The sequence below is a fragment of the Vicia villosa genome, linkage group LG1 (assembly GCF_029867415.1).
Source record: "Vicia villosa cultivar HV-30 ecotype Madison, WI linkage group LG1, Vvil1.0, whole genome shotgun sequence".
NCBI lineage: Eukaryota > Viridiplantae > Streptophyta > Magnoliopsida > Fabales > Fabaceae > Vicia > Vicia villosa.
Genome location: NC_081180.1, coordinates 5,734,781 through 5,759,962, shown reverse-complemented (window position 1 = coordinate 5,759,962; position 25,182 = coordinate 5,734,781). Strand labels below are relative to the sequence as shown.

The 25,182-nt window shown below is 34.0% G+C and overlaps 4 protein-coding genes, 1 long non-coding RNA gene and 1 pseudogene across 8 annotated transcripts; 3 read left to right on the top strand and 3 right to left on the bottom strand.

Moving 5' to 3' along the window:
* Positions 1 to 829: 829 nt before the first annotated feature.
* On the bottom strand, positions 830 to 3,330 carry LOC131627305 (uncharacterized). The gene is made up of 3 exons (XM_058898145.1): positions 3,193 to 3,330; positions 1,572 to 2,873; positions 830 to 1,466 (listed from the first exon to the last, which is right to left on the bottom strand). The coding sequence occupies exons 2-3, from the start codon at positions 2,837 to 2,839 to the stop codon at positions 1,031 to 1,033; spliced, it is 1,704 nt and encodes a 567-aa protein (XP_058754128.1). The 5' UTR covers positions 2,840 to 2,873; positions 3,193 to 3,330; the 3' UTR covers positions 830 to 1,030.
* A 2,117-nt stretch (positions 3,331 to 5,447) lies between these two features.
* LOC131600155 (uncharacterized) lies at positions 5,448 to 7,348 on the bottom strand. The gene is made up of 3 exons (XR_009283041.1): positions 6,787 to 7,348; positions 6,560 to 6,680; positions 5,448 to 6,234 (listed from the first exon to the last, which is right to left on the bottom strand). It is a non-coding gene; the product is annotated as an uncharacterized LOC131600155 (long non-coding RNA).
* A 2,417-nt stretch (positions 7,349 to 9,765) lies between these two features.
* On the top strand, positions 9,766 to 13,614 carry LOC131597110 (zinc finger BED domain-containing protein RICESLEEPER 2-like). Its single transcript, XM_058870036.1, has 6 exons — positions 9,766 to 9,832; positions 9,929 to 10,061; positions 10,925 to 10,976; positions 11,199 to 13,299; positions 13,389 to 13,451; positions 13,547 to 13,614. Exons 1-6 carry the CDS (start codon positions 9,766 to 9,768, stop codon positions 13,612 to 13,614), a joined length of 2,484 nt encoding a protein of 827 aa, XP_058726019.1.
* A 2,683-nt stretch (positions 13,615 to 16,297) lies between these two features.
* LOC131627287 (pentatricopeptide repeat-containing protein At2g33680) lies at positions 16,298 to 20,169 on the bottom strand. 2 transcript variants are annotated; one of them, XM_058898136.1, is made up of 3 exons: positions 17,993 to 20,169; positions 17,567 to 17,652; positions 16,298 to 17,059 (listed from the first exon to the last, which is right to left on the bottom strand). In XM_058898136.1, exons 1-2 carry the CDS (start codon positions 20,154 to 20,156, stop codon positions 17,603 to 17,605), a joined length of 2,214 nt encoding a protein of 737 aa, XP_058754119.1. In that variant the 5' UTR covers positions 20,157 to 20,169; the 3' UTR covers positions 16,298 to 17,059; positions 17,567 to 17,602. The 2 variants fall into 2 exon arrangements, with proteins under 2 accessions (XP_058754119.1, XP_058754113.1); XM_058898130.1 differs by having other exon boundaries at positions 16,298 to 17,041.
* Positions 20,170 to 20,287: 118 nt separating this feature from the next.
* LOC131627272 (uncharacterized) lies at positions 20,288 to 22,400 on the top strand. 3 transcript variants are annotated; one of them, XM_058898122.1, is made up of 3 exons: positions 20,288 to 20,360; positions 21,719 to 21,912; positions 21,998 to 22,400. In XM_058898122.1, the coding sequence occupies exons 2-3, from the start codon at positions 21,721 to 21,723 to the stop codon at positions 22,127 to 22,129; spliced, it is 324 nt and encodes a 107-aa protein (XP_058754105.1). In that variant the 5' UTR covers positions 20,288 to 20,360; positions 21,719 to 21,720; the 3' UTR covers positions 22,130 to 22,400. The 3 variants fall into 3 exon arrangements, with proteins under 3 accessions (XP_058754105.1, XP_058754102.1, XP_058754097.1); XM_058898119.1 differs by having other exon boundaries at positions 20,306 to 20,360; positions 21,705 to 21,912; XM_058898114.1 differs by having other exon boundaries at positions 20,309 to 20,360; positions 21,713 to 21,912.
* A 454-nt stretch (positions 22,401 to 22,854) lies between these two features.
* On the top strand, positions 22,855 to 25,078 carry LOC131596368 (glycine-rich protein 2-like; annotated as a pseudogene).
* The last annotated feature ends 104 nt before the right edge of the window (positions 25,079 to 25,182 follow it).

Sequence of the window (25,182 nt, the reverse complement as noted above, 5' to 3'; positions counted from 1 at the left end):
TTGAAAGGAGTACAACACACTTGTTTTCTTAACCTTTTTCTTCTCAATCTCTTGTTATTACATCAAAATATCAATAACTTTCCCTCAACAGCGCAAATCATGTTTCACTTGCTATTTCCAACTTTTAATTCTAGTGTTTACACTTTTGAACGAATGAAAGGGTTAGCAACTTTTAATTGCTTTTTTTTGCTAGTTCACACCTTATATGTTCCTAATCACTGTAGACGAAAACCTTCATGATGGTTAAGTGAGAAAGAGGCCAAAGTGTTCATACAGTTTCATTGCAGCTGCAAAAGTGCAACTTATGTTTTTGTCAATCTTGCATTTGGCACTTCCAACTTGACTCGAGATTAAAGTGTTTTTGTCAATCTTGAATTTGGCACTTCCAACTAAAGACTGGAGGTTGAAGTGCGGCCTCTCCCATTCTTGGCGTTGAATGACATATTTGAAAGCTGAGGGTTAGAGAACTAGGTATGGAGCTATAAGAATTACCATTCTAAGATTTTTGAGGAGGTTAGAGAACTAGGTATGGAGCTATAAGAATTACCATTCTAAGATTTTTGACGAGGAAATCGCGATGTCCATTACCATTCTAAGATTTTTGACGAGGAAATTGCGATGTCCAGCATCTGTCTGTTTCATATGACCCTTATATCTCACGAGGAGTTCCTAACTCTTTTATTTCGTACACAAAAATCTAATAAAGATTTAAATAATGTTGACTGAACCTCTCCTTCTCCATGCTTTGTAAAGTTGAACTCAAGTATCTAAAATTTAATAAATAATGCAACTCAAATATACCACATCATACAAGAATAACACAACAAGGTGATAAAAATACTCTTCCATTACCCTTTCCCTAATGTCCCTCACAAATAACAGACACAGAAAAGGTTGTCTTGGGCATAAACTGTATGTGAGGTGTAGCAGTATCAATAGGCTCAATGTAACAAGTCTGAAATAAACAGTCAAAGAAGATATAAATTAATATGACATAATGAGTTCTACAATGACCATCCGGAAAAGCAGTTCACTCAGTCACAACTTCAATTTCAGATTTCTTTTCATTCGCGACACCAGTCACAGCTTCAATTTCAGATTTCTTGTCATTCGCAACACTAGTCACAACTTCAATTTCAGATTTCTTGTCATTCGTAACACCAGTCACAACTTCAATTTCAGATTCCTTGTCAGTCGTGACACCTTCCTCGTCAAGGATGCGCAGATCTGCATAGTTTCTATGGTTCAAAGAATGCAACCATAGGCCAACAGTTCCTTCCTTATGTTCTGTGGAAGCAATATGAGAATATATGTACTTCATTTTGAATTCCTCGGCTTCTTTCTCATATGCTTTCATTGACACCTCTTCATGTGTATCTTTCCACTTCTGGTTGTACGAAGTAAAGAAACACTCATCCAAATATAATCCAACCTCTGGCGCAGTAGGCACGGTCATGCTAACTTCCCTGCATTTCAGAGGAAAAAATCAAAATAAAAACAACATAAGATGATTGTCACGCTATTTCAAAAACAAAGTTGGAGATAAACTATTTAACATTAACGGTACTCACTTTTGCAAAGCTTTATCGATAAGTGACTCTGGTGCAACATTTCTCATGATAGCCACGGCAAGCCCCATCATCTTCCGTATCTGATGAAGCATGAAGCTCTGGCCTACGATCTCACACTTCACAAATTCCATGCCATCAACTACAACCGTGGTGCTTGCGTCAAAGGAAATAATGAAACGGTGAGCAGAAGGATCCTCAGGTTTTATTCTGGTCGTGAAGTTATGGAAATTATGAGTCCCAACATAATAGTTCAAAATCTTGTTAAATCTCTCCCTCTCCTTCTCACCATAAGTAAACACACTTTTTTTGACAGGTGTATCCTCTCCGTTCACTTTTTCTTCCTCGAGAGCACCTGAATTACTCTGAGATCCACCATTTAAAGGAGCAGCCACATCCTGAGCAGAAACCACAGTCTCAAGATCAGTTTTAGAGTTTGCTTCTTCAAGTAAAACCTTACCCTTGTCGTCGTTAATGGATTCTTTATTTAAACCATTTTCACCCTCGTTCCTCAAAGAAACATCTACATTCTCTGTAACTCCAGAGTTAACCACAACATTTCTGTCCGACAAACCATTGGTATCACCAATCACAGCTTCAAGCTCAAGATTGCGCTTACTATTACCAACCAAACCTTCCACCTTTCGACCTCTCTCAGAACACTCCAAACACTTAACAAGCTCATTTTCAGACCCTAAACTAGCCAAAACAGTCTCTCTATCACGATGACAGCACGGATCAAGAGCAAACACAGGGATGAGATAAACATACCTCCTCCGATCACAGAACTTCTTAGAACTAAAAGAAGCTGTCACCCGCTTAAAACCAAAGATCCGTATCTGCGACGGAAGGTTCGAATTAAGACGCTCAACAAATCCAGGCGGATCAATATAAAACCTACCCGAGACAACCTGTCCAACAGCACTAACTCCTTTATCAGTCCTAGCGGACCGAGCCCAGTCATATCGTTTAGAAAGTCCACGATCCTGTTCAGGTACAGCTCCAGACACATACAATGCTTCTTCTAGTTCACCTTCAATAGTCTTTGCACCAGGATTTTTCTGCATACCCTGATAACCAACACCGCAGTAAGCAAAGAAAATAGCTACCTTACGACGCTTGTATCTTATCTTAGTTCCTTCACCAGTTGTGCATTGTTGTTCATCATCAGAAGTAGTGGTAGACATCTTCACCTTCTTGGGCTCTGGCTCTTCCGCAGACGGCCGCGGAGATGAACTCGAACTTATCGGAGTTTTATCTGAGTTTTCCATTATTTATAAGCGATAAGAATCCAATGCGAGAAACCTAAACGACAGTTTGATAGATTAATACAAATAAAAACAGATCCTAAGCTATACTACAGTACAGATTCTCTCACAACATTCTAGTTATACATAGAACTACAGATTCAGTTTCTTTCATGAATAAACTCTTAATGAATTCGTCTAACCAATCTCAATCTCATCCTAGTTATTAAATAAAAGGGAACTATAGAAATTGATTTAAAATGTTGAATCAAACAATGGATATAGAGAATTTATGAAACTCTTACAACTAAGTTTATATTTTCAACAAAAAAAACATACGAGAGTGAAGTAAAGGTCGTTTGAAGAAGAAGTGTTACCAGAGGCAGGGAAGAAGGAAGAGAAACCGCCAACGTAACACAATGGTCGTGACAAACTGAAAGAAGTGAAGAAAAAAAACCTTAAAACCCTCGTTTCGCAATCACGTGAATCACACAACTGAAACGAAGTGAGTGTTCTGTTTTGGGCCCCCGAGATCAATGGATACGGGTTCCGGACACTTCCCTTTTCTATTAGGGGCCCATACCCAAGTTTGTAAACCCTAAGGAGGGGTGTTTGTTTTAAGTTTAAAATTTACTAGTATTTTTACCCGTGCGATGCACTGGAAAAATTAAAATAGATATTACATCTCTATAACAGAAAAAATATGAATATAAAAATAACAAAATTTTTATTGAGAAAATATAAAGAAGTTAAAATTAATTAATTAAATTAGTGAAACATAATTTTTCCAAATGCAAATTGTTCGTTTAAAAGTCCATCTTTTGACAATATAACTTTTAAATAAAATAATATTTAAAAAAAGAAGTATTATAAAAAATTATAAAATATTAAATTTAAATATTTTTTACATTGACAATTTATTAAAATATTAAATAATAAATAATTTTGAGAGTATAATAAACATATATAATAAATAATTTATTGATATTGTAAAATGGAGAGAGTACTTTTGAATAATAATATTTAATTTTTATGACTTAAAATACCAGTTTATATACAAAAATTATGTATTTGTATAAATTAAATATGTAATGTTATATGCGAAGTTTAATACGCTAACCTTTTGAGTTAGAAAAATCAATATTAGACTTTTGATTTAGAAAAAAAATATCTTTATTATTGCATCTAAAATTTACTTGATCATTAATTATAGTGATTTTTATAAAGGAAATGCACAGATTAATTCTCAAAAAAATCACTGTAGGTGCGTGGGTTCAATGGTTAATGAGAACAATTATTAAGGAGAAAATATAATTACAATTATAGCCATTAATTAATTAGGCACATGTGGAGAGACAATAAAATAGATCACATTTATTTTTGATTTTTTTTTTCTTTTCTTTATTTTTGGAAGAGTGTTTATTTATTTATTTAAAGAATAAAAGAATTACTAACATATCAGTGAAAAGCCGTTTTATTTAGCTCTTTATTACTTTTTAATGAAAACTTCTATAGCCACATAAAATGAGTTCTCTAGTTATAGATCAAATCTCTAATTATAGTTAACCACTTGATGCCAGAACTCGCCCCCGAACCGGACTAAACCGGTGCTATAAAGCAAAAAAAAAAAAAAAAAAAAAAAAAAAAATCTCTAATTATAGTTTAAAATTGTTACCACTTATTATATCAATTTATTGTTGGCAAAAACCTATAAAGTTTATTATTTGTTTAAAAAGTTTATCCTGTTTACAATATCATGTCTGGTTCTTTACAATATGAGTGCGGAAATGTTATCAACCTTATTTAAATTGAGGAAAGGGATTATACACTGACCGTTTAAAATATTTTTACACTGTTATTTTACACTGTCAGTGCACTACCTTTTAACTCATTTAGATTTAGTAATTATTTGTGTTTAACCAATTCTTTTTAGTAGTAGTTAAAAATCATTTACCTAAAATTAGTGGAAAATAATTTTAAAATAATTACATTAAATAAAAAATTGGTCCAAAACACAAAATTTATAGTAAAGTCTAAACATTCAATTAGTGCAATTGAAATTTGTAGAATTAATTGATAACTTAGAAAATTATAGTTTTGAAAATAAAGAAATAGAATAGGAAGTGAAGCGTTAAATACAAAGAAGGTTTAAGAGTGAGAGAAATTTTGATGGCATTTTAATTAAATGAACGGTTGGAATACAGAAAAAAAATTAATATTAATTAATTATTTAATAATATTTGTTGGAAAGAGAAAAAAACAAAGTGGTTGGAAAAATAAGAGTCTAATTAGAAAAAATCATGAATAATATTTATTTGTTTGATTTGAGAAGTTACAAAAGTTACTAAAATATAATAAGAAAAAATTACACCGTCAACCAATAAATGCCGTGTATATTATCAAATCTCATTTAAAAATTATTTAAATGACATGATAGATTATTGATTTATTATTGAAAAATATAAAATTATTTTGCACTGTCAGTAAATAGAATATAAAAAAAGCATTAAATATTTTTTTTTTAACCATACTCTTATATATTGGTGATTCCCAATAGAATAATATATGAATAGGAGATATAATATCAAAGTGAGAATAAGGGTCAACGCACACTCTTTTTTTAACCCAAAGTATTAAATAGACAATTCTATTATTTTAATCGCTCATTTAGATTGATCTTAATAAGAGGGAACAATATCGCCTTGCAAACAGGATTATCTTACTTTCACGATTATCTCAATTACTTTGAAATCCCTGCATCACATGTTACAATTCTAGAGTAGATATAAAATTTGACAATGGCTATCCCAAGAATATCAACTATACTTCCTACCCGAAATTGATAAAATATTAAAAATTATTTCCATCCTATATATTCTTAACTTAAGATCCAATTGAATGGGACAAAACCACGTAAAGTAAGATAACAACAATAGGGTAACAGAAAGAACAATAGGGTAACAGAAAGAAAAATCGTAATGATTAAGGGACCATAACTGCATTTAGATCACTTTTCATTATAGTGTTTTTTGTGTTCTATTAATTTTACAGTTTAATCCCCTCCATAATTTACTCCATTTTATACACTGATAATTCATTTTCTAGAAAATAACTGTAACCAAAAGGAAAGGGTGGGGATAAAACACAACTACATTGGTGGGGACTTAAAGATCAAATGGACTAACACATCCATAAAAAATCTATCTTTTCAAATAATCTTTATGCAAGTTTATGGAAAATCTTCTTATCAAGTACATAACATCAAACTCAGCGAACTTCTTCACACGCTCTAAATAGAAATGAGATTATATATAGAGAATGCATTAATGGAATTGATATTTTCATCCTCGATTGGTTCTCATTAGATCGATCTTGCTTGACTGCAATAGCCTCCCATTCCTGTTCATATCCTCCTATTCCTGTTCAGTAAACAAAAAATAAAAGGCTGATTAGAAGATAACTAAAATATTTAGAAGTAGAAACCAAACCTTGCAAATAGACATGAAATCAAGATTAGTTCCCTATCTCCATGTCCAATATCAGGATAATGATCACTATACTTTTAAAGCACAAGTAATTCTTTGGTGATTTTCTACACAAATAAAACTTGACATAGTTTAGACATTCAATTTTTACATACAACTAACATGTACTGCAATATTAAATTCATAGCCAGAGGACATCTCAAATTCAATTGTTGCTTTGCCTTATGAGCTTCACGTGATACTATCATTAAACACTTACAGAATTTTTATTTATTATCTTCACTTTATAATTATCTTTCTCTAGAGGCTCCTCCATCTTATATGAAGAAAGTGCTTCATTAGCATGCTGTCTGTTAGGTATAAGACTCACTTTAGCATGCCTACAAATCAATCAATAGAGAGCAAAATTACCACTTGCACAACCATAATACATTTAAATCATCAAAAAATGAGAAATAAAATGAAAAGGAAATTCGAATTACTTACCCTCTTCATTTCATCAGCACTAAGACAACAAACACATATTGAATAGTGGAATCAATATAAGAGTCCAAGTTGTTGGAGAGACTCTATTCTTTCTGATGATAGGCCTAAGAAGTGGTTTGGGTTTAGATATTTTTATTTGGTAATCCCATAATACAACTAAGTCGCGGCTTCAAGCAGCCATTGCAAAAGTCTGATGTAGTCTAAAAAGGTGTGAATTGGGAGAAGAAATTGATCATATTTATATAGGTAAACTAACCAGTAATCAACAAAAATCGAAATAAATTATCTAAAAAATTGAAGAATTGACATTGATGATGAATTGATTAGATATTGGGAGAAGATAAATTAGAGTTGAAGGATTTGCATAGAGAAACCCATTTGTAGATGAATAGGGACGGGAAAAGAGAAATGGGATTGGAAAAAGAGAAGAAATTTGCAACAGAGTATGGATGGGAAGAAGTGAGAATTGAATTCAAAGGGTAGATTTCAAGATGTTATGGTTGAAGCGGTGCCAAATCAATTTATTGGAATGGGAAGCGTATGAAATTCCATATGAAGCGTTTTCAGTCCTTATTTGTGTGGTTATTTATGAGAAAACTATATTGGATATTGAATACAGATATTGGAAAACCTAAAAATGTATAAAAAAATATTTAATACGGAATACAAATAATTAATACTTAATGTAAATAATTAATAAAAAGGTAATTATATTTTAAATAGAATATTTCCTTTTTTAGAAAGTTTGCAAAAATGAGAATTGATGAGAGCATGACACTTGTCAAAATTGCCCAAAAACTCATTTTGCTTTATTATGTATTAGTCACAATTCATTACTTAGTTATGATACATAAAATTAATAATAATAAATATAATTATCTAATATTTTTATACTTTGTAATTGAAATATATTTGAGTTACAAAATATTAAATAATAAAATATTATTATTATTATCATTACATGAGTAATTTGGAAGAATTTGAGTTAATGTAAAAATTAAATATAATTCTTATTGTTATTATATTTAATTGATATATTTTTTATGGTAGAATTTTGTGATGATGACACATAAGCACGAGACTATGATAACATGACACATAAGTAAATATTAGGGTTTTTGTCAAAGTTGTCATCATGACAACTTTACATTTATATTAAGTAGATATTGACTATACATACCACATTTATTACCATATTGAAAATATTACTCCATCTGTTTTTTTATTATAAGTCGTTTTAGACTTTTCACACAGATTAAGAAAAATAATAATTGTTGTATGAAAATGAGAAATTACGAAGGTTTTTACAATATTATCCTTCATTAATGACATGTGGAAGATAAATTTATATAATTAAAATGAGAGAGAATAATAAATATTTAAGGATATAATAGGAAAAATAGCATTAATTATTCATTGGAATTGTAAAGCGACTTATATTAAAATACAAAATATTTTTTCCAAAACAACTTATAATAAAAAACGGAGGTAGTATTAATGAGAATAAAGATTTGGCTTAAATATATTTTTGGTTCCTCTAATTTGGACTTTTAAAAAAAAACGTCTTCCAGCTAATCTTGTCCTTTAATTTAGTATGACTCTTAATTTATATGATCCCACATCCATTTTAGCTGATGTCCTTTAATTTAGTATGACTCTTAATTTATATGGTCCCATATCCATTTTAGCTGATGTGTCATTTGTTTTAATGAGCTGACATGATTCTGATGTATCCATGTCATCAAGTGAGTTTAATTTATTACTAATAAAGTCAATATTTTATTTACAAAATAGTTTTTTCACGGGTAGAAAAAGAGTGAAAAAACTATTTTTAGTCATTTTTTACATTATATTTCTACTGTGGATAAACATTGAAATACTGTGATTTTATTGAATTCATCACACGCTTTTTGTCTTCAACTTAGCATTACAAAGCCTTTATATAGGCTTGAAGGAAACTGATAAAGAATACAATAAGTTGGTAATCAAGATGATGACTCTTTGGTTTATAAAGAATACAATAAGTTGGTAATCAAGATGATGACTCTTTGGTTTTCTCAATCTTAATGATACAACTCTATCATAAATCTAAATAAATACAGTAATTATAATGTGATGATTATAATTCTCTCATAATACTTACTAAAAATAGTGGTGGTTACAACTTAACAATCTTGATATGATAGTGGTGGTTACAACTTAACAATCTTGATATGATGAGGTACTTCCTTGGTCTTGAAGTCTTGAAAAGATCTAATGGTATTTTTTAGGGCTGGACAGACGGTGACCACCCGTCTAAACCCGACCGAACCGAAAGGGTTTTGGGTCTACGGGTCGGGTAAGTTCGGACTTCGGGTATGAACAGAGCTTAAGTATGGATGTCATTGGGCATGAATGGTCGGTTTCGGTGTTGGATATTGGAACCGTCGGAACCCGTAACCGACCGATTCTCTTAGAATATCGTTGTTTCATATTCATTGGGCTGGGCTTAAAATGCAATTGGCCCAGAAAATTGTTAAGGTCTGAAAACTAGGGTTACTACTTACTACTAACTTCTCATTTTCAATTTCCTCTTCACTGAATCTCGGCCACATCTAGGGTTTGCTGCTGCTCGAAGATTCCTCACCGCCACCATCCTCAATTCCTCATCGTCATCCCAATCGAAGATTCAAGCAACCACTGTCGTCATCCATCATCTCTTCTATGCTAAGTATCCTTCTTTCTCCTCTCTCTCAGTTGCTTTTTATCTTCTTCACGATTTCGTCTCTTATAGAAGTTTACTGATTTTGTTCCTTGTTTTACATGTTAAAAGGTTGGTAGTAATGTAGCTTAAGAGTTATTGTCAGCTGAGATTAACTTCACAGATTTAAGAGGTAGTTTCTTTTCACTTTATCTCTTACATTTGCTTAAGTTCAGTGTTTGGTTGTTCTTATATTTTTCTTCTTATATCTATTCCGTTTTCTGCAAGTTTATTGAGTTATGCAAGAAGTTGGAGATATGCAAAGGGTTGGAGGAGCAACAGGAGCTGGAAATGTGCAAAGTAACGGTAATTTTTCTTCTGTTTGAGCATATTCAGTCAAATTTTATACATGAATGTTAGTTGTGAAAATTTGAGTTATGTATTGAGTATGTTTTGGTTTAGTTTTGTGTGTATTTGAGTATGTATTGTCATATGCTCTAACCTTAGCTATAAGTGTTGTTGAATACCCATCCATAATCATATATACCTCTTATATTGGAACTCATGAAACAATGTTTATAACCTTATCGTTGGGGTATTATGTGTCTACTATATACTCTTAGGATAATATTTCTTAAATACTTGAAAACAGCAAGTCCACATGTAGATATTATGAGATTAATTGCAACAAAAAAGTCTAATAATTGAATATGAGAGAGTCACTGTAATCATGGCATGCAGCTAGCTTAAGCACATACATGTATATATATATTAATTGTTTATCCTCAGTTTCAGTTTGCCATTTAAGGGCAAGTAGTTTATACTGTCAGGTCAATGTTCCTGTTTTTTCTGCCTTCCTTTTATACTTTCTTCCTCTTTATTCTGCTTTGCTTATCTGTATGGTGCATCTATTTTAGATATATTATCGCTTCTCACTTAATTTCATCTCTTTGATATTTTCTAATTATTCACTCTGTTGTGACATTTCTGGTGTTGAAAGAGTATCGGTCTTTAGAGACTACAATTAAGATTCTAAGAATATTAGAGTATTAGGATATTAGAGTATTACTAACCACTCGTAGATTCCATATCACCCACCATCCATAATAATTTAACTATATTTACTTGATTTTTATAGGAAAAATCTAAGTCACTCTTTGATAGAGTCTTTAAAAGTCATATAGAAATCTTTTACTTTAAAAGTCATATAGAAGTCTTCAGTAAGCATAAAGAAAGAAAAATACTCCCAGTGCCTCACGTTAATCCAAATATTAGCTTGTCTTGGATTATTTAAATATTTAAAAAAGTATTAGCTTGTCTTAGATTGTCTAACACTATTTAAAAGAGTATCATCCAAATATTTAAAAAGCACTAAAACTACTAACACATATCTAATGTTTATATCAAAACAGTAATTAAGTAAATTAGAATAACGAAATTCTATTGGCACTTTAACAGTGCTGTTTGGCAGTATAAGTTCCAGGTTGGTTTTTTTAGCAGTGCGTTTCAGGTTGGTTTTTTTAGCAGTGAATTGTTGGATTTGTAATTAGGCATAACTTGACTACCTCTTTTTACTCACTTTTTTCATAGAAGTTTTAACAGCAGTATCTATTCAGTTTGAACTTATTAATCTATTCAGCATAACTTGACTACCCCTTTCTCCTTTATTAATTTATTTGTTTTGATATAACATGTATTTTGTTATCTAATTCTGAACTTGTTATCTATTCAGTTTGAACTTATTATGTATTTTGTTTCAGTTATGGAACAAGAACCTCCAGCAGCAACCACAGCAGCAGCAACAACACCCATTGAGGTCTGCACAAATCAGCCTCCTATTGGCCGGAAGAGAAGAAGAGCTAATGCAAATGCTATTAGAAAGAGGTCTGAGGTATGGGACCATTTTAACCTTATTCCTGATAGTGATCCCGCTACTGCGGCATGTAAGTACTGCCATCAAAAGTATATGTGTGACTCTAAGAAACACGGAACGTCAAATTTAAAGAGTCACATGAAAACATGTCCTAAATATCCGTTGAACCTTTCAACCGACCCTACCCAAACCGTATTGACATATTCAACAATTCCGGGAGTTGGGTTGGTTCCAACATCTTCTAGGTTTGATCCTGTAGGTTGTAGAAAGGGGTTGGCTTACTTTATTATTTTAGATGAGAAGCCCTTTAGAACAGTTGAAGGAGAGGGAGTCAAGTACTTTTGTTACCAAATGCAACCCCAATTTACAATACCATCAAGAAGAACCATAGCTAGGGATTGTTTTCAGATATATCTTGATGAGAAAGTGAGGTTGAGAGCATTATTTAGTTCTGATTGTAGTAGGGTGGCAATTACAACAGATTGTTGGACTTCCGTTCAAAATCTAAACTACCTGACCCTCACTGCTCATTTTATAGATAGGGATTGGCAATACCAAAAAAGGATAATCAGCTTTGCGATTATCCCAAATCACCGAGGTAAAACAGTTGGTAAGAAGGTTGAGGATGTGCTGAAGGAGTGGGGGCTGAGAAACGTTTCAACTATCACGGTAGATAACGCAGCATCAAATGATGTTGCTGTTAAGTATTTAGAGCAGAAGATAAGAAACATGAATGGACTTTTTATGGATGGATTTGGGTTTCACATGAGGTGCTGCGCACATATACTGAATTTGGTCGTGAGAGATGGATTAAAAGTAGCCAGCACCTCAATTTCAAGTGTTCGAAATGCGATAAGGTATGTGAGATCTTCACCCCATAGAGCATTAAAGTTCAATGAATGTGTGGGTTATGCCAATATTACATGCAAGAAGTCGGTATGTCTTGATGTTTCAACTCGTTGGAACTCGACGTATTTGATGTTAGATGCAGCTGAGAAGTATGAAACAGCTTTTGATAAGCTAGAAGATGAGGTTGAGGATTATAGGGATTTCTTTGAAGGTGATTCCCCCCCTAGTAGTGAAGATTGGGAGAATGTTAGGGTATTTATTAAGTTTTTGAAGAATTATTATGAAGCGACAACTGTTTTTTCTGTTTCAACAAAAGCAAGTTTGCATACAGCCTTCCCTTTCTTGGCTGGAATTTACGTTGAGCTTAAGTCATTAAACTTGGACCTAAATGGACTGTTTGCTAGTGTTGCTAAGGAAATGTTGGATAAATTTAAGAAATATTGGATTGATATCACTAAGATGAACCAACTCCTCTATTTGGGTGTTATTTTTGATCCCCGGTATAAGTTACGATTTGTGGACTGGTGCTTTAGTGATATGTATGGACCACTTTCAGAAACTAAGAAATCTTTGTTAGAAGAGATCAATAACAATCTTTCAAAAATCTTCATGGTTTACAAACAAGCCTATGACAATGTCGAAGGACCTGTCCCAGCTATGGCAGCCACCGTTTCTAATGGTGAAACTGCTGCCAACGTCGAAGTACCGGCACATGTAGCTAGACAGAATGCTTTTCAGCAACATTTGAAGTCTATGGATTCGGTTGAAGAAGTAACTGAGCTTCAGAGCTATTTAAAAGAAAAATGCATAAGGTTTAATGAAAAGGATAAAGATAAGTTTGACATTCTAAGTTGGTGGAAACATAATGTTAGAGAATACCCAGTTCTGTCCCAAATTGTTAGAGATATAATGGCTACACCAGTTTCAACGGTGGCTTCTGAGAGTGCTTTTAGCACCGGTGGGAGGGTTTTAGAGGTATATAGAAGCTCTCTCAAACCTGAAATGGCCGAGGCTCTTATTTGTGCACAAAATTGGTTGAGGCCTTCATTAGATCAGTTCAAAGACTTGGAATTTACTGAAGATTATGAGATTTCTGAAGATGCTTTAAAAGGTATATTGTTTCTATTTGTCTTAAGTGTTAATTTTAATTTTGTTTGGTAATATTTTGCTAACTGCTCTTCAAATACTGCTTCTTTATAGGATTTGCTGAACTTTCACTCGGAAGTGGAGCATCGTCTTCATCTCAGACACAGCCTTCTGGCTGTGCGTAAGCACTTTTTGAGGTTGAATTTTTTGATCATCTTACTTTGTTATAAGAATGTATGTATTATTTCTAATGCTTTCTATAATATTTGCAGCTACTTTTTTTGGAGTCATGGATGACTCGTTTTTTGAAGCCGACATTAACACAACCAACACTTTTTGAAGCCGACATTAACACAACCAACACTTTTTGCAATCATGGATGACTCGTTGCTGCTCACTGCCACTTTGTATGAAAAAAGGTTGTGTATGAATTACTATGTATTTTTCATTCAGTGGTTATGTACTTCTGATATGGTGCTTCATTTTAACATATTTACTGTCTTTTTCATTCATTTTAACAAGAATGGGGCTGCTGAACTCATACTGCCGATGGAACATTCAGTTTGCAACTAATATAGCAAAGGAAATGCATGTTGGTCACCTTAGAACTACCATAACTGGGGAACACAGGTAGAACAGGTTCCATTTTTTCTACTGCTGAACTCATACTCTCTTCTATTTTTTCTATTGCTTTTGATAAACTCCCTATGTAGATTCTCATTCATTGCTGGAACAGGTTCCATCTTAGATTCTTACCAATGGAACAAGTTCTCATTCTGCTGAGCTTTATCTGTTCTGATATGTTACAAGACTTTCCATGTCAAAGGTGATAAGCTTTATCTGTTCTGTTTAATATCATCACATGTTTGGTTAGATTTCAAATAACATTCCATGTCTTGATATCAGCCCGTGATGTCCCTGGAATTAAAATATTAATCCCACTGGAGTGAAGGGAAAATGAGCTTTTCAATAACATATATGAATTTGTTGGAGTTCCTGTGGTCACAGTGCAGAATTGTTGGAGTTCTTGAAGATTTACAGAGTTCTTGTCAAGGTAATTCTTGAAATTTTTGGCTTCATTTAGAAACTACTATATTAGATAAGCAGGTGGTGGTTAGGTTCTCTTCTTTTAATATGTGACTGGAGTATGAAATACAAACCATATATGGTTTTTAAGCTGTGTATATTTGTGATTTTAGAATTAGCTTCTCTTAAAATGTATTAAGCTAGTAAATTTAGGACCTTATGAAATTCACTACATAATTGTTATGGAGTTATACTTTCTGTTACACATAATGTTAGCTTTTGATCCTGATCATGGGTTTTGACCGCTGTTAAATGCAAATTACTCTTCTATTTTATATATTGGCAAATGGCAATCATACGTCAGCTGTCATATTCACTGTTTAAACTTTTGTATGAGTGAAACAGGTGCATGGAGGCAACCCCTAGCTTGGCATGTGCAAATAAATGTGTTTTTTGCTGGAGGCATCACACAAATCCAGTAGCAAAAAGTTGGCAGTGGGAGATGGACGATCCATTAGAGATCGTAAATTCCGCAATAGAGCAGCATACAAACATGATTAAACAAATGAAAGGAGTTCCTGGTAAAGATTAAACACATAATCCACTACCTTCTATGTCATCAAATCTTTATCATTATTTTATTCTCTTATTTGCAGCCAGGGTATTATGTAGGTCCAAGCTGAATCCCACAGAATCACAACAATTGTGGATACTATTAGTGGCTGTGATTTTAGAATTAGCTTCTCTTAAAATTTTTCAATTTCTATATATGTTTTGTGTTGATTAAATCTATAGAGAAACCTTAAGCATGTCAATTTGGTTTTAGATCCTTTTTCTGATTGATACTTACAGCACTGCAACCATATTTATGATTCAATGCTTATTTGTTCAAATGAATACAGCAGCAAAAAATGGAGGTTTTGGAACTAGAAGATGGAGCTTGTCTTAAAGGGAAAGAGGAAAGAATTTGTTGTTGGACCTGGAAGTTATGATGATGGACATGAATTGAAAGTTATGTTGATTGTGTTATTAGGTGGCTTGTTAAGCTTATTTATAAAATTGTAATGAACTTGATGTTACAGCATTTTAACCTATCTAACCACCTATTGATGAGTGTGATGCTTGAACTTGATGCATCAGTTTTAAAGTATGGTGAATTTGAATTTAATCAATATGTTAAATCTGAATTTAAATGTTTATGGCAATTCTTTAAAGTAAATTATTGTAAAGATAAGGCCCATGTTCATCTTAAAATTTAAAAATAGATAAGAGAAAAAAATAAGGCCCAATTTAACAGATGGATTTTTAATCTGAATAAAAAAAATTAGAAAAAAAACATTGAATTTTGTTATTTGGGCTAGATTTTGAATTGGGCCAACAATAATTGATATCCGAAGTAACCCGGTCCTGTTACCCGAACCCGAACATACCCGAACCCGAAAATACCCATTACAAGGTTGGATCGAAATGGGCCACACTTTGTCACCCGAGGGTTGGGCCGGATTGATGATTTGGGCCCGAATCCGACCCTACCCGACCGTATGTCCAGCCCTAGTATTTTTATTAGTTAGAAGAAGTATGCATTGGAGGTTCTGAAACGGTTTGGAATGGATAGCAACAATTTTGTTCATAATCCAATTGTCCCGGCTTCAAGCCCATGAAAAATGAAGGTGGAGTTAAGGCGGCCAAGACTTATTACAAATAAGTCTGCGCTTGGAACAATTTTGAAATTTTTTATAGAACAGGAAGAGATGATTAGCTTGTTACTTACACGGACATTGATCATGCTCAAGATTTTAATGACAGAAAGGGTTCTTCAAGTTATGTGTTATTGTTGAGTTTAAGAATAGTATCATGGTCATCATCGAAGCAACCAATAATAAGTATATCATCCACAGAGGCAGAATTTATCACTGCAACATAATTATCACAAGGGAAGATCAAAATTACAATGAGGCAAAAAAAGGGAAGATTTGAAGAAAATAATGATTCAAGGATTCCAACAACGAAGCAGAACTTATAGCAAAACAAACTTCTCTTTGTTTAGTTTTAAAGAGCATCTTCAACGCGGATAACTTGTGATTATTGAACACTAAGTCAAGCAATTTCAACAGCAAGGACAAAATTTTAGCAGTGTCTAATGAATGTGTGTACTTCTAGTATTCTGTCCACACAATAAATTTCCATAAGCTTGCCTAGGCTTTTCATCTTATGACATAGTATATGAAGCTCAACCACTCTATGTCCTCCAAGAGTTGCAATTTTGTGCTTGCAGCAATTCTTCTATTGATGAGCTTAGCTTAACCAATCCAAAAGAACACCTTAAGATATTGCCAACACTTAGTTGCCTGAAGTATATATAACCCAAGGCATCACATAATAGGAATTCAAGAAAGTATACTTCGTTAGCAGCTTGTCTATCCAGCTCGTCTTAAGGTTTCCTTCGGATTGACCGAAGTAGATCAAGTGACAACTGAGTACTCTCTGTAAGCAGCATGAGTAACAAATCCCGATACTTGCCAATATTCCTTCCGCCACCCCGCAAGCAGCATGACTAACAAACTATATTGGATGTTTGTCACATGTTTGAAATTTTTGGTTGCTGGCTTTAATTTCGGCCATTGGCTTGTCAATAACCTTCCTTGTGGGTGGGTGACAATACTCTCATTAACCAAAAAGCAAAAGACACGGGACAACAACGCAAATGCACTAATTGCAGCACTCAGCAGTGAATCATCATCCTGTAAGCGAATATACCACTAAGAAATTGAATTATTAATAAAAGGAGAAAAGAATACATTGTTTCCAATCAATAGAAAACAAGAATTTGGAAGTAACAGCTTTCAGGATTTTCCATTGGAGGAAGCAATGATATGGGTCACATCCATGCTTTAACGTAAAAAAAAAAAAAAAAAAACTTATTTCAAAACCTACAAATACAGTGATCAAATGCAAAAAATTCTGATGGAAAAGGATAAGGGTTTATCAGGGTAAAAATCAAAAACAACTTTTTATTGCTTCATTGTTTCTTGTATAAAGCTTTAAAAATAGAAAAGCAAAAACAACTTTCTATTGCTTTATTGTTTCTTGTATAAAGCTTTAAAAATAGAAAAGACAATGTGACATTTTTTTAATTAAAACTGAAAATGGAAATGGAAACTAAATGACACTAAATTTCTTGAAAATGTAAAAGTATAAGTTAGTCTTCTCAAGAAAATCTCAATCAGCGTAGAGTTTTTTAAATTGAATTAACAAGATAATCTTACATTGAGCATATGTAGTAGGTCACCTCCCCAGTATTGCTACAAGCCACCGCAAACACTAAGTTGTATCTCCTGCTTTCCTTCTTGATCTTCATGGATAAAATAAAATGGAAATAAAGGAAAAGAAGTTAAAGAATAGAATTAAATCTGAATCTGTTTCAATTAAAAACCAATATATAACTCTCCGTATTTATAGGTATTCATATCATAAAGAAAATGCAAGCAAGTCGATAAAATAAGTTTGAAGACATGATGATCATATTGGTCAAGATTCGCTTTATAATTATAAATCATCTCAGCAAGAAGTTAGTGTGATTCTTTTTTTAATGGCAGTGATTAAATCACACACCATTTGTACAACCCAACAAAATAAAGCCAAGCTATGAATTGTGTTGATAGGTAAAGATTGGGACACCTATCAAATAATACCTGTCAAATTATCTAAAACGGTTTCAGACAATGAATCCGAAAGAGGTTCATATCCTTCGTCTTTCATCAATTTGGTTAACAACCTTAATTCTGACCGTATTTCATCAATCTGTGGGTGCATATTATCTCCAACAACAAACACATGAACCAAACTCTTTAACTCAATCCAGCTACAGCCAGGTTCTTTATTCACCCCTCTGGCTTTCATCATTCTCCTGACACGTTCCACGTCTTCCCACTCCCCTAAGGCTGTATATATACTTGATAACAATACATAAGCAGATGACTCCGGTGACCCTAGCTCCATTAGTTTCTCTCCAGCATAAATACCAATTTCATAGTTACGATGGTTCTTACAAGCTCCTAATAATATGCGCCACAAACACAAACCGTGATCAACCTTTGCAGATTCAATGAACTCTTTAGCTTCATTGAGCTTACCAGCACGGCTCAAGATGTCAACCATGCAAGCGTAATGCTCTACCGTTGGAGCAATGTTAAACTCATCAAACATCATCTTGAAATAATCCCAGCCTTTGTCCACCAGTCCCATATGACTACAAGCAGATAGAAGATTTACAAACGTGACTGGATCAGGCTCTATTCCCTCCAATAACATCTTCTCAAACAGTTCCAAGGCTTTATTACCATGACCGTTTTGAGAAAGTCCAGATATCATTGCATTCCACGAAATTACATCTCTGGCAGGCATCCTCCAAAAAATAAGGTACCCATCATCTAGACTTCCACACTTTGCATACATAGCAGAAAGAGCACTTCCAACCGGAACTTCCAATTTGAAACCATATTTAATGATCCGGGCATGCATTTGCTTTCCCTGGTCTAAAGCAGCTAGGCTGGAACAAGCTCTTAGGACACTTGCCATCGTTAGTTCATTAGGGATAACTCTCTCCATCTGCATTTTCCCATACAGATTAAGACCCCCTTCGTAATCCCCATTTTGCACATACCCCGTTATGATAGAAGTCCAAAGAACAACATCAGGTTGCTGTATACACTCAAAACCCTTACGAGCATCCGCTAAGTTACCACATTTTGCATACATATCCACCAAAGCCGACAAAACATATAACTGCAATCCAAATCCCAGCTTGAAGGCAAAACCATGCATCTGTTTCCCTTCCACAACAGCACAAAGATCACTACAAGCATTAACCACCCCAACTAAAGTAAACTCAGAAGGCAACATTCCAGAAGAATGCATTCTATTAAAAAGCATCAACGCTTTATCAGAATCCCCACTCTGAGCATAACCAGTAACCATAGCCGACCAAGTAATAGAATTCTTATCCCCCGAAAATTCAAAAGTCCTAACCGCATCATCAAGACTATCACACTTAGCATACATCGTCACAAGAGCATTCGCAACAGATACAATACAAATCAACCCGTTTTTAACCGCAAGCGAATGAACCTGCCTACCCGTCCCCACAAACTCACAACTCGTCAACGCGCTAAGAACACTAGTAACAGCAAACTCATTCTCAACCTCTTCCTCACCTCGCATAAGTTCAAAAACCTCAATCGCCTTATCAGCAAGTCCAACAGAAGCATACCCAGAAATCATAGTAGCCCACGAAACAGTATTTCTTTCAGGCATTCCATCAAACAGTTTCCGAGCATCAAAAACAAAACCCGTTTTACAATACATATTAAGCAGAGAACTCCCAACATAAACATCATCCAAGCAAGCGGTTTTAACCGCGACCGAATGAGCTTGTCTGCCAGCAGTTACATCATAAAGATTAGAAGCAGCGGAGAAAACTCCGGCGAGAGTGTGTGCATTAGGAGTGACGACGTTGTTGTTGGTTCGCATCATTCGACGAAAGAGGCTTATAGCGAATGAATAAGATGAAGGGGAATGGTGTTGGGAGAAAGCGTTGATGAGGGAGTTCCATGAAACGACGTCTTTGTGGGTGTCGTCGATGGAGTTGAAGAGAGTGAGAGCGTGTGATAAGTGATTGGATTTGGCGTAGAAATTGAAGAGAGTGTTGGCGATGTAAATGGAAGAGAGGGAACCGTTTTTGAGGATGCGTGCGTGGAGGGTTCGACCTTTGAGGATGTCTTTGTTGTGAGTGCAGTTGAAGAGTTCTGTTAAGAGTTGACGGTGTTGTTGGGAAGGAAATATCTTTGGAAGAGACATGCATGCATCAACAACACTAACAGAATCAACGCACTAACAGAATCAACGCATAGTTCATATGCATGTGCTCTGTGTTAAAAATACCAAAATACCCCTAGTTGAATTATAAAATTACAAACCTGCCACTCAACTTTAACAATTCAGTTACACGATTTTTCATCATTCAGTTGCGGACTACACCTTATTATTCGGCAATCTCGTTCGGTAAGTTTTATATTTTCGTTGTTGTTTCTGTTCTGTAAATTTCAAACTGTTATTGGATTTTGAAAATAAGTTCCTTATAGGATTTGATGTAAGAAATGGTTGTGTAAATGTATTTAGTTGTTGTGCTCCATGTGTTTGATGAAATGCTTGACTCATAATCTTTTTTTACACTAGCACCTTTTATGTCTGAATATACTTCTTTGGAGGCTATAAATTTTTCTTTCATGTGTTTATATAGAAATGGATACTGATTTCTAGGAGTATTCTTAAGGTAAATAGGGAGACGCAGATTGGTTATGCATAAGATATTTTGCTATAAGGTTGTTATAGCTTTTCATTGGGGAAATTTTTTTGTAAGAGTTCAAACTTTGTTTTGTCTGTTTTTATCCTTTCGGTTATTGTTTTTGTAAGTATGTATTTGGTGTGTATATCCCTAAATTTATTGAAAATAATTTATAAGCTGAGATTTAAATTCTCAAACATCAATTATTTAATTTATAAAAAGAATTGGCTTCAAGCCTTCAATTGAACATTAATTCAATTCCATCTCAACACATTCTTCCAATTGTATCATTAGCATTTGTTTAATTTTTCAATTACTAATGTAGTAGGCTTCTCTATCTGGTCGATGCGGATTAAGTTCATTCCCACTCGATTCGTTCCCTTGAAGCAATATCAATATGGGTTCCTCTTTCAGTTTACTCCATTGATGCCTTTCTGGTTTTTGGAGAATGCGGGAACAACTACATTATAAATTCCTCTCAAAGTTTCTTTTTTTATTGATGGGTTTGCATTTTTGTCAATTGATTTATTTTTTTGAAGCGGCGAATGTTGGTAGTGTTTATTTTTGCTTAGGGTGGGGATTGAATCCTTGACCTCCTTATTACTCCACTCGCCAACTCTCCACCCCTAGCCACCAATCCTTATGTCTCCTTTTGAAATTGAATCAATTGAGTACATGGGATTTTGCTGGTTTTGACTAGTGTTTGTGGGAATGATTGGAGACATTTTGAACATCTAAGCATGCTCTTCTCAGTTTTTTTTTTTTAAATATTTCAGAACAAGCTAATGGTCTTAAGTTATGATTCAAAATTAGCTATGTGTACTTGTTGCAGACTTGGTTCTTCTTGTGCCTGAGTCTACTTTCTGTTATGATAAAAATTAGTTCTTTTCCTTTTCAAAAGAATTTTAACCGGGCACGAACCAACCTATAAATGTCTGCCTTCCAATTTTAGTTAAATTTATCTTTATCATTATTGTAGATAGATCATACAAATCTAATTGCGAACTAGCAAGAAAATATAAAAAATTATATTAACTTGATTTGTACTTAATGGTGTTCAAATTTTAAGTTGAAGACATGAATGCGTTCAAAGCATACAAGGCGTGTGTCCCAATTGCTTATAGCCCCAATCTATACATTACTCTGGTGAGGGGTATTCCGGGGACCAGGAAGCAACACAGGCGAACTTTGGAAGCATTACGTTTGGGCAAATGCAACCGAACTGTCATGCGATGGAACACACCTACTGTTAGGGGAATGATCCAACAGGTTTCAACACAAGCTCTATCAACTCCATCATGAAATGATCTATGTTCTTGTATACTAACACTGGTAAACTTTGTAATTGTTATAGGTCAAGAGATTAGTCGTTGTCGAGACAGAGGAAATGTACAAAGGCCGCAAACAGAAGGAGGAAAATCACCGAGCTCTTCGTCCTCCATTGGTCATAAACCATCAACCTCCTCATGCTGAGGGTATCTTGTAAAGTTCGATGTGTTTTTAATGATCTCTTCTTCTTACTACTAAAACTTCCAAATGCCTAAGTTTTGGGCTGTGCCTCACATGGTTAACTTGCTTTGAAGGCCATGTTTTAGTTTTGAATCTATAATTTTGAAGCTGTTTCAACTGATGCAACAAGTTTAGTCAAATTTAGGCATCTGTTTGAAAACAGGCTATCAATTTCAGTTTGGAATCATTAATTCCATAATTTCTTGTTTCTTTAGAGAACAACTTTAACGTATAGTTGGACTTTGTTATATACTACTTCCATTCTTAAGTATAAGATTTTGTTCACTAAATCACATGAAATAGAAAATGTGGGTAAATGGTTGCTATTAAAACCAAACCAAACCAAAATAATGAACAAACAAGCTTCTAACAATGCCTACAAATACCAGCTTTTCAAGTTTACAAACAGTATGGAAAATATAATGAAAGGAAAAAATGATTAATTATAATTATAATGCAAAGTCTATTTATAAATCAGAATCCCTTGAAAAATACTTTTGCCACTTCTGTTAAGCTTTTTCAAACTTACAACCCCTAAATCTTTGATAATTATGCCATAATATAACATAAGATTAAAAAAACTAAAATACCACTTAAAATAAAAATTACATATTTGCCACTCAACCTTAACAAATTCCATGGGAGGGTGACGTGAACTTCACAACAGAAGCGGACGCGGAAACGAATGCATTCGTTGAAGAGATGAACAAGAATTGGAACAAAAGGAGAAAAGGTTTGAAGGAGGATAATGAGAAAAGGGAAGAAAACGGCGCGCTTTATAGGTTGAAGAAACAGAAGTTGCATGCTGGACTTTGGACTAAGGAGATTGAGAAACTAGAGGAAGCCAACTTGGGAGATTCTGATGTTCCTGCTGGCGATGATGATATTCAAAGATTGCTTGATAGCTACTCTGAGTATGTTTCTCTTTCGCTGTTAGTTTGAATTTATTTTATGTGTTGAGTATTTAGGGTTCGTTAGACATGTTGCTCATAATCTAGGGCTTGTGTTATATAATTTGTGTTTGGACTTAATGTGATTTTGAATGAACTTGATCATGTCATGTGAAACGGATATAGGTAATGTTGAATTTGTAGCGTAGTGATTTTAATTTATGCTTTGAAGTTTGTTTACTTTAAAAGTGTTTTTGCTGCAAAGTTTAGTGGAAAATTTTCAATCTATCATAAAAGCAACTTTTCATCATTTTTAGTTAAGTTTAGGTTTTAATGCAAAAACAATTTTGACTCATCTGATAGTAACCAAACTCAGAAAGAAAGATTTGCATAACACCGACCCCCTAAAATGCTATATCCTACTATTGCAAAGAGATCATCATACTCAATAGTTAAAGAATATACAGTATAGAGTAATAAAACTTAACGAGAGAGAAAGAATAAACAAGAAATGTACTAAAAGAACATAGCATCACTCTTCAAAGAGTTTGGATTGGAATATATACCCTTATAAGAAAGACAATAGTTTAAGAAAAAGAATTTGCGGAATTACAACTGCTATTGTTGACAGCAGCTCGCAGACCACCCCACCCCACCCCCCACCTTGAAGCTGATCCCGCATTTTTTGGACCTTGATAATTACTTTTAGTATGTCCAAATTCCAATCAATTGATTTATGTCCTGTGTAACTCGTTCTTACAAATGGTGCTCTAGAAGTCATGTTTGCAAAGTATGGTTCAAGTGTCGGTGGTTTTGATTGCAACAGGCAAAAAGGAAAGAGATGTGGGACATTGCATGTTACGTGATTCACATTCCTATCAACCAGTTGAAGTCATAAATAAATGCGACCCATCTATCGCCACATCTTTTATCATTGAGTTCTAGTAGGTCATCTGGGAAGGTGAAGTGGTTCAACGATATGAAGGGGTTTGGATTCATTACCCCTGATGATGGTACCGAGGAGATTTTCGTTCACCAATCTCATAGTGACTGATGGTTTCCAGAGCCTTGCTCCGGGTGAATCTGTTGAGTATCAGGTTGAATTTGGTTCCGACGGAAAACCCAGGGCTGTTCGGGTGAATCTGTTGAGTATCAGGTTGAATTTGGTTCCGACGGAAAACCCAGGGCTGTTCGGGTGACTGGACCTGATGGTGCGTCTGTGCAGGGAAGCGAGCGAAGCAGAGATGGTGGAGATGCTGGAGGTGGGGCAGGAAGTGCGAACCAGGGTCATAACCCTTAGTGCAGACTAGATTAAGAAAGTATTGGTGGGAAGAATCTGAATTATGGTGAGACAGGAAACCGGTATCGCAATATATACCAAAAATTATCTATTCATTTCTATTCCATTTTCTTTGTTTTTTTCATATATTTTGGTTACTCACTTGTAAGGAAATGATGTATGCAGTAAAGGTGTGTAGAAGAATTATAGTATTTACATCAGAAGCATACTAGTATCTATATAGTATTAGCGATAATTGTCTTCATAACTGTTGTAGTGCAACATTGTAACTTGGAAACATTGAGCCATGAGGTTCATAAGTTGGCTCACCCGGTCCATGGCATTGTATGTTGTACCAAAAATAATAATATTAAAAAAATAATGATGAATTGTATTAGAAACAATAATAAATTGCATAAGTTTAGACCCATTTTGTCCAATATTCATAAACAACTCTGGTATATCTCATAGACACAATACACCATTACTTCATATTCTTTTGTATAAAATCTTCCTTTTTTTTCTTTATCTTTTTGTGTTCAACATTGTTCCTTTTTTTCTATTTCATATCGCTGCATCCATCAACATCATCAATAAATATTGTGTCACCTCTACATTGGTCTTCTGAGATTTCAATCTTATCCTTTTACGCTTTCACAATTAAACTCTGATTCATTTATATCCTATCTCATTCTTTCGCATTTCATTTCTCTCTTCCAATTCTTTCCTCTCTCTCTACCATCCAATCCATTCACCTACACTCATAGTCATTTCAACATAAATTCGTCAATGTTCGCCAATATTCATCGTATTATAAAATCAAATTACATTATAAATATTAAAATAAAACAATCTCAAAAA

Bases quoted from the DNA above. Each gene is read 5' to 3' on its own strand.
- LOC131627272 (XM_058898122.1), top strand. From the start codon at position 21,721: ATGAATGCGTTCAAAGCATACAAGGCGTGTGTCCCAATTGCTTATAGC. The intron at 21,913-21,997 runs GTTTCAACACAA...TAATTGTTATAG, and splicing joins TTAGGGGAATGATCCAACAG to GTCAAGAGATTAGTCGTTGT.
- LOC131627287 (XM_058898136.1), bottom strand. From the start codon at position 20,156: ATGTCTCTTCCAAAGATATTTCCTTCCCAACAACACCGTCAACTCTTA. The intron at 17,653-17,992 runs GTATTATTTGAT...TTATCCATGAAG, and splicing joins CGTTTTAGATAATTTGACAG to ATCAAGAAGGAAAGCAGGAG.
- LOC131597110 (XM_058870036.1), top strand. From the start codon at position 9,766: ATGCAAGAAGTTGGAGATATGCAAAGGGTTGGAGGAGCAACAGGAGCT. The intron at 9,833-9,928 runs GTAATTTTTCTT...GTTTTGGTTTAG, and splicing joins TGGAAATGTGCAAAGTAACG to TTTTGTGTGTATTTGAGTAT. The intron at 10,977-11,198 runs GTTGGTTTTTTT...TTATCTATTCAG, and splicing joins TTTTTAGCAGTGCGTTTCAG to TTTGAACTTATTATGTATTT.
- LOC131627305 (XM_058898145.1), bottom strand. From the start codon at position 2,839: ATGGAAAACTCAGATAAAACTCCGATAAGTTCGAGTTCATCTCCGCGG. The intron at 1,467-1,571 runs GTGAGTACCGTT...TCTGAAATGCAG, and splicing joins ATCGATAAAGCTTTGCAAAA to GGAAGTTAGCATGACCGTGC.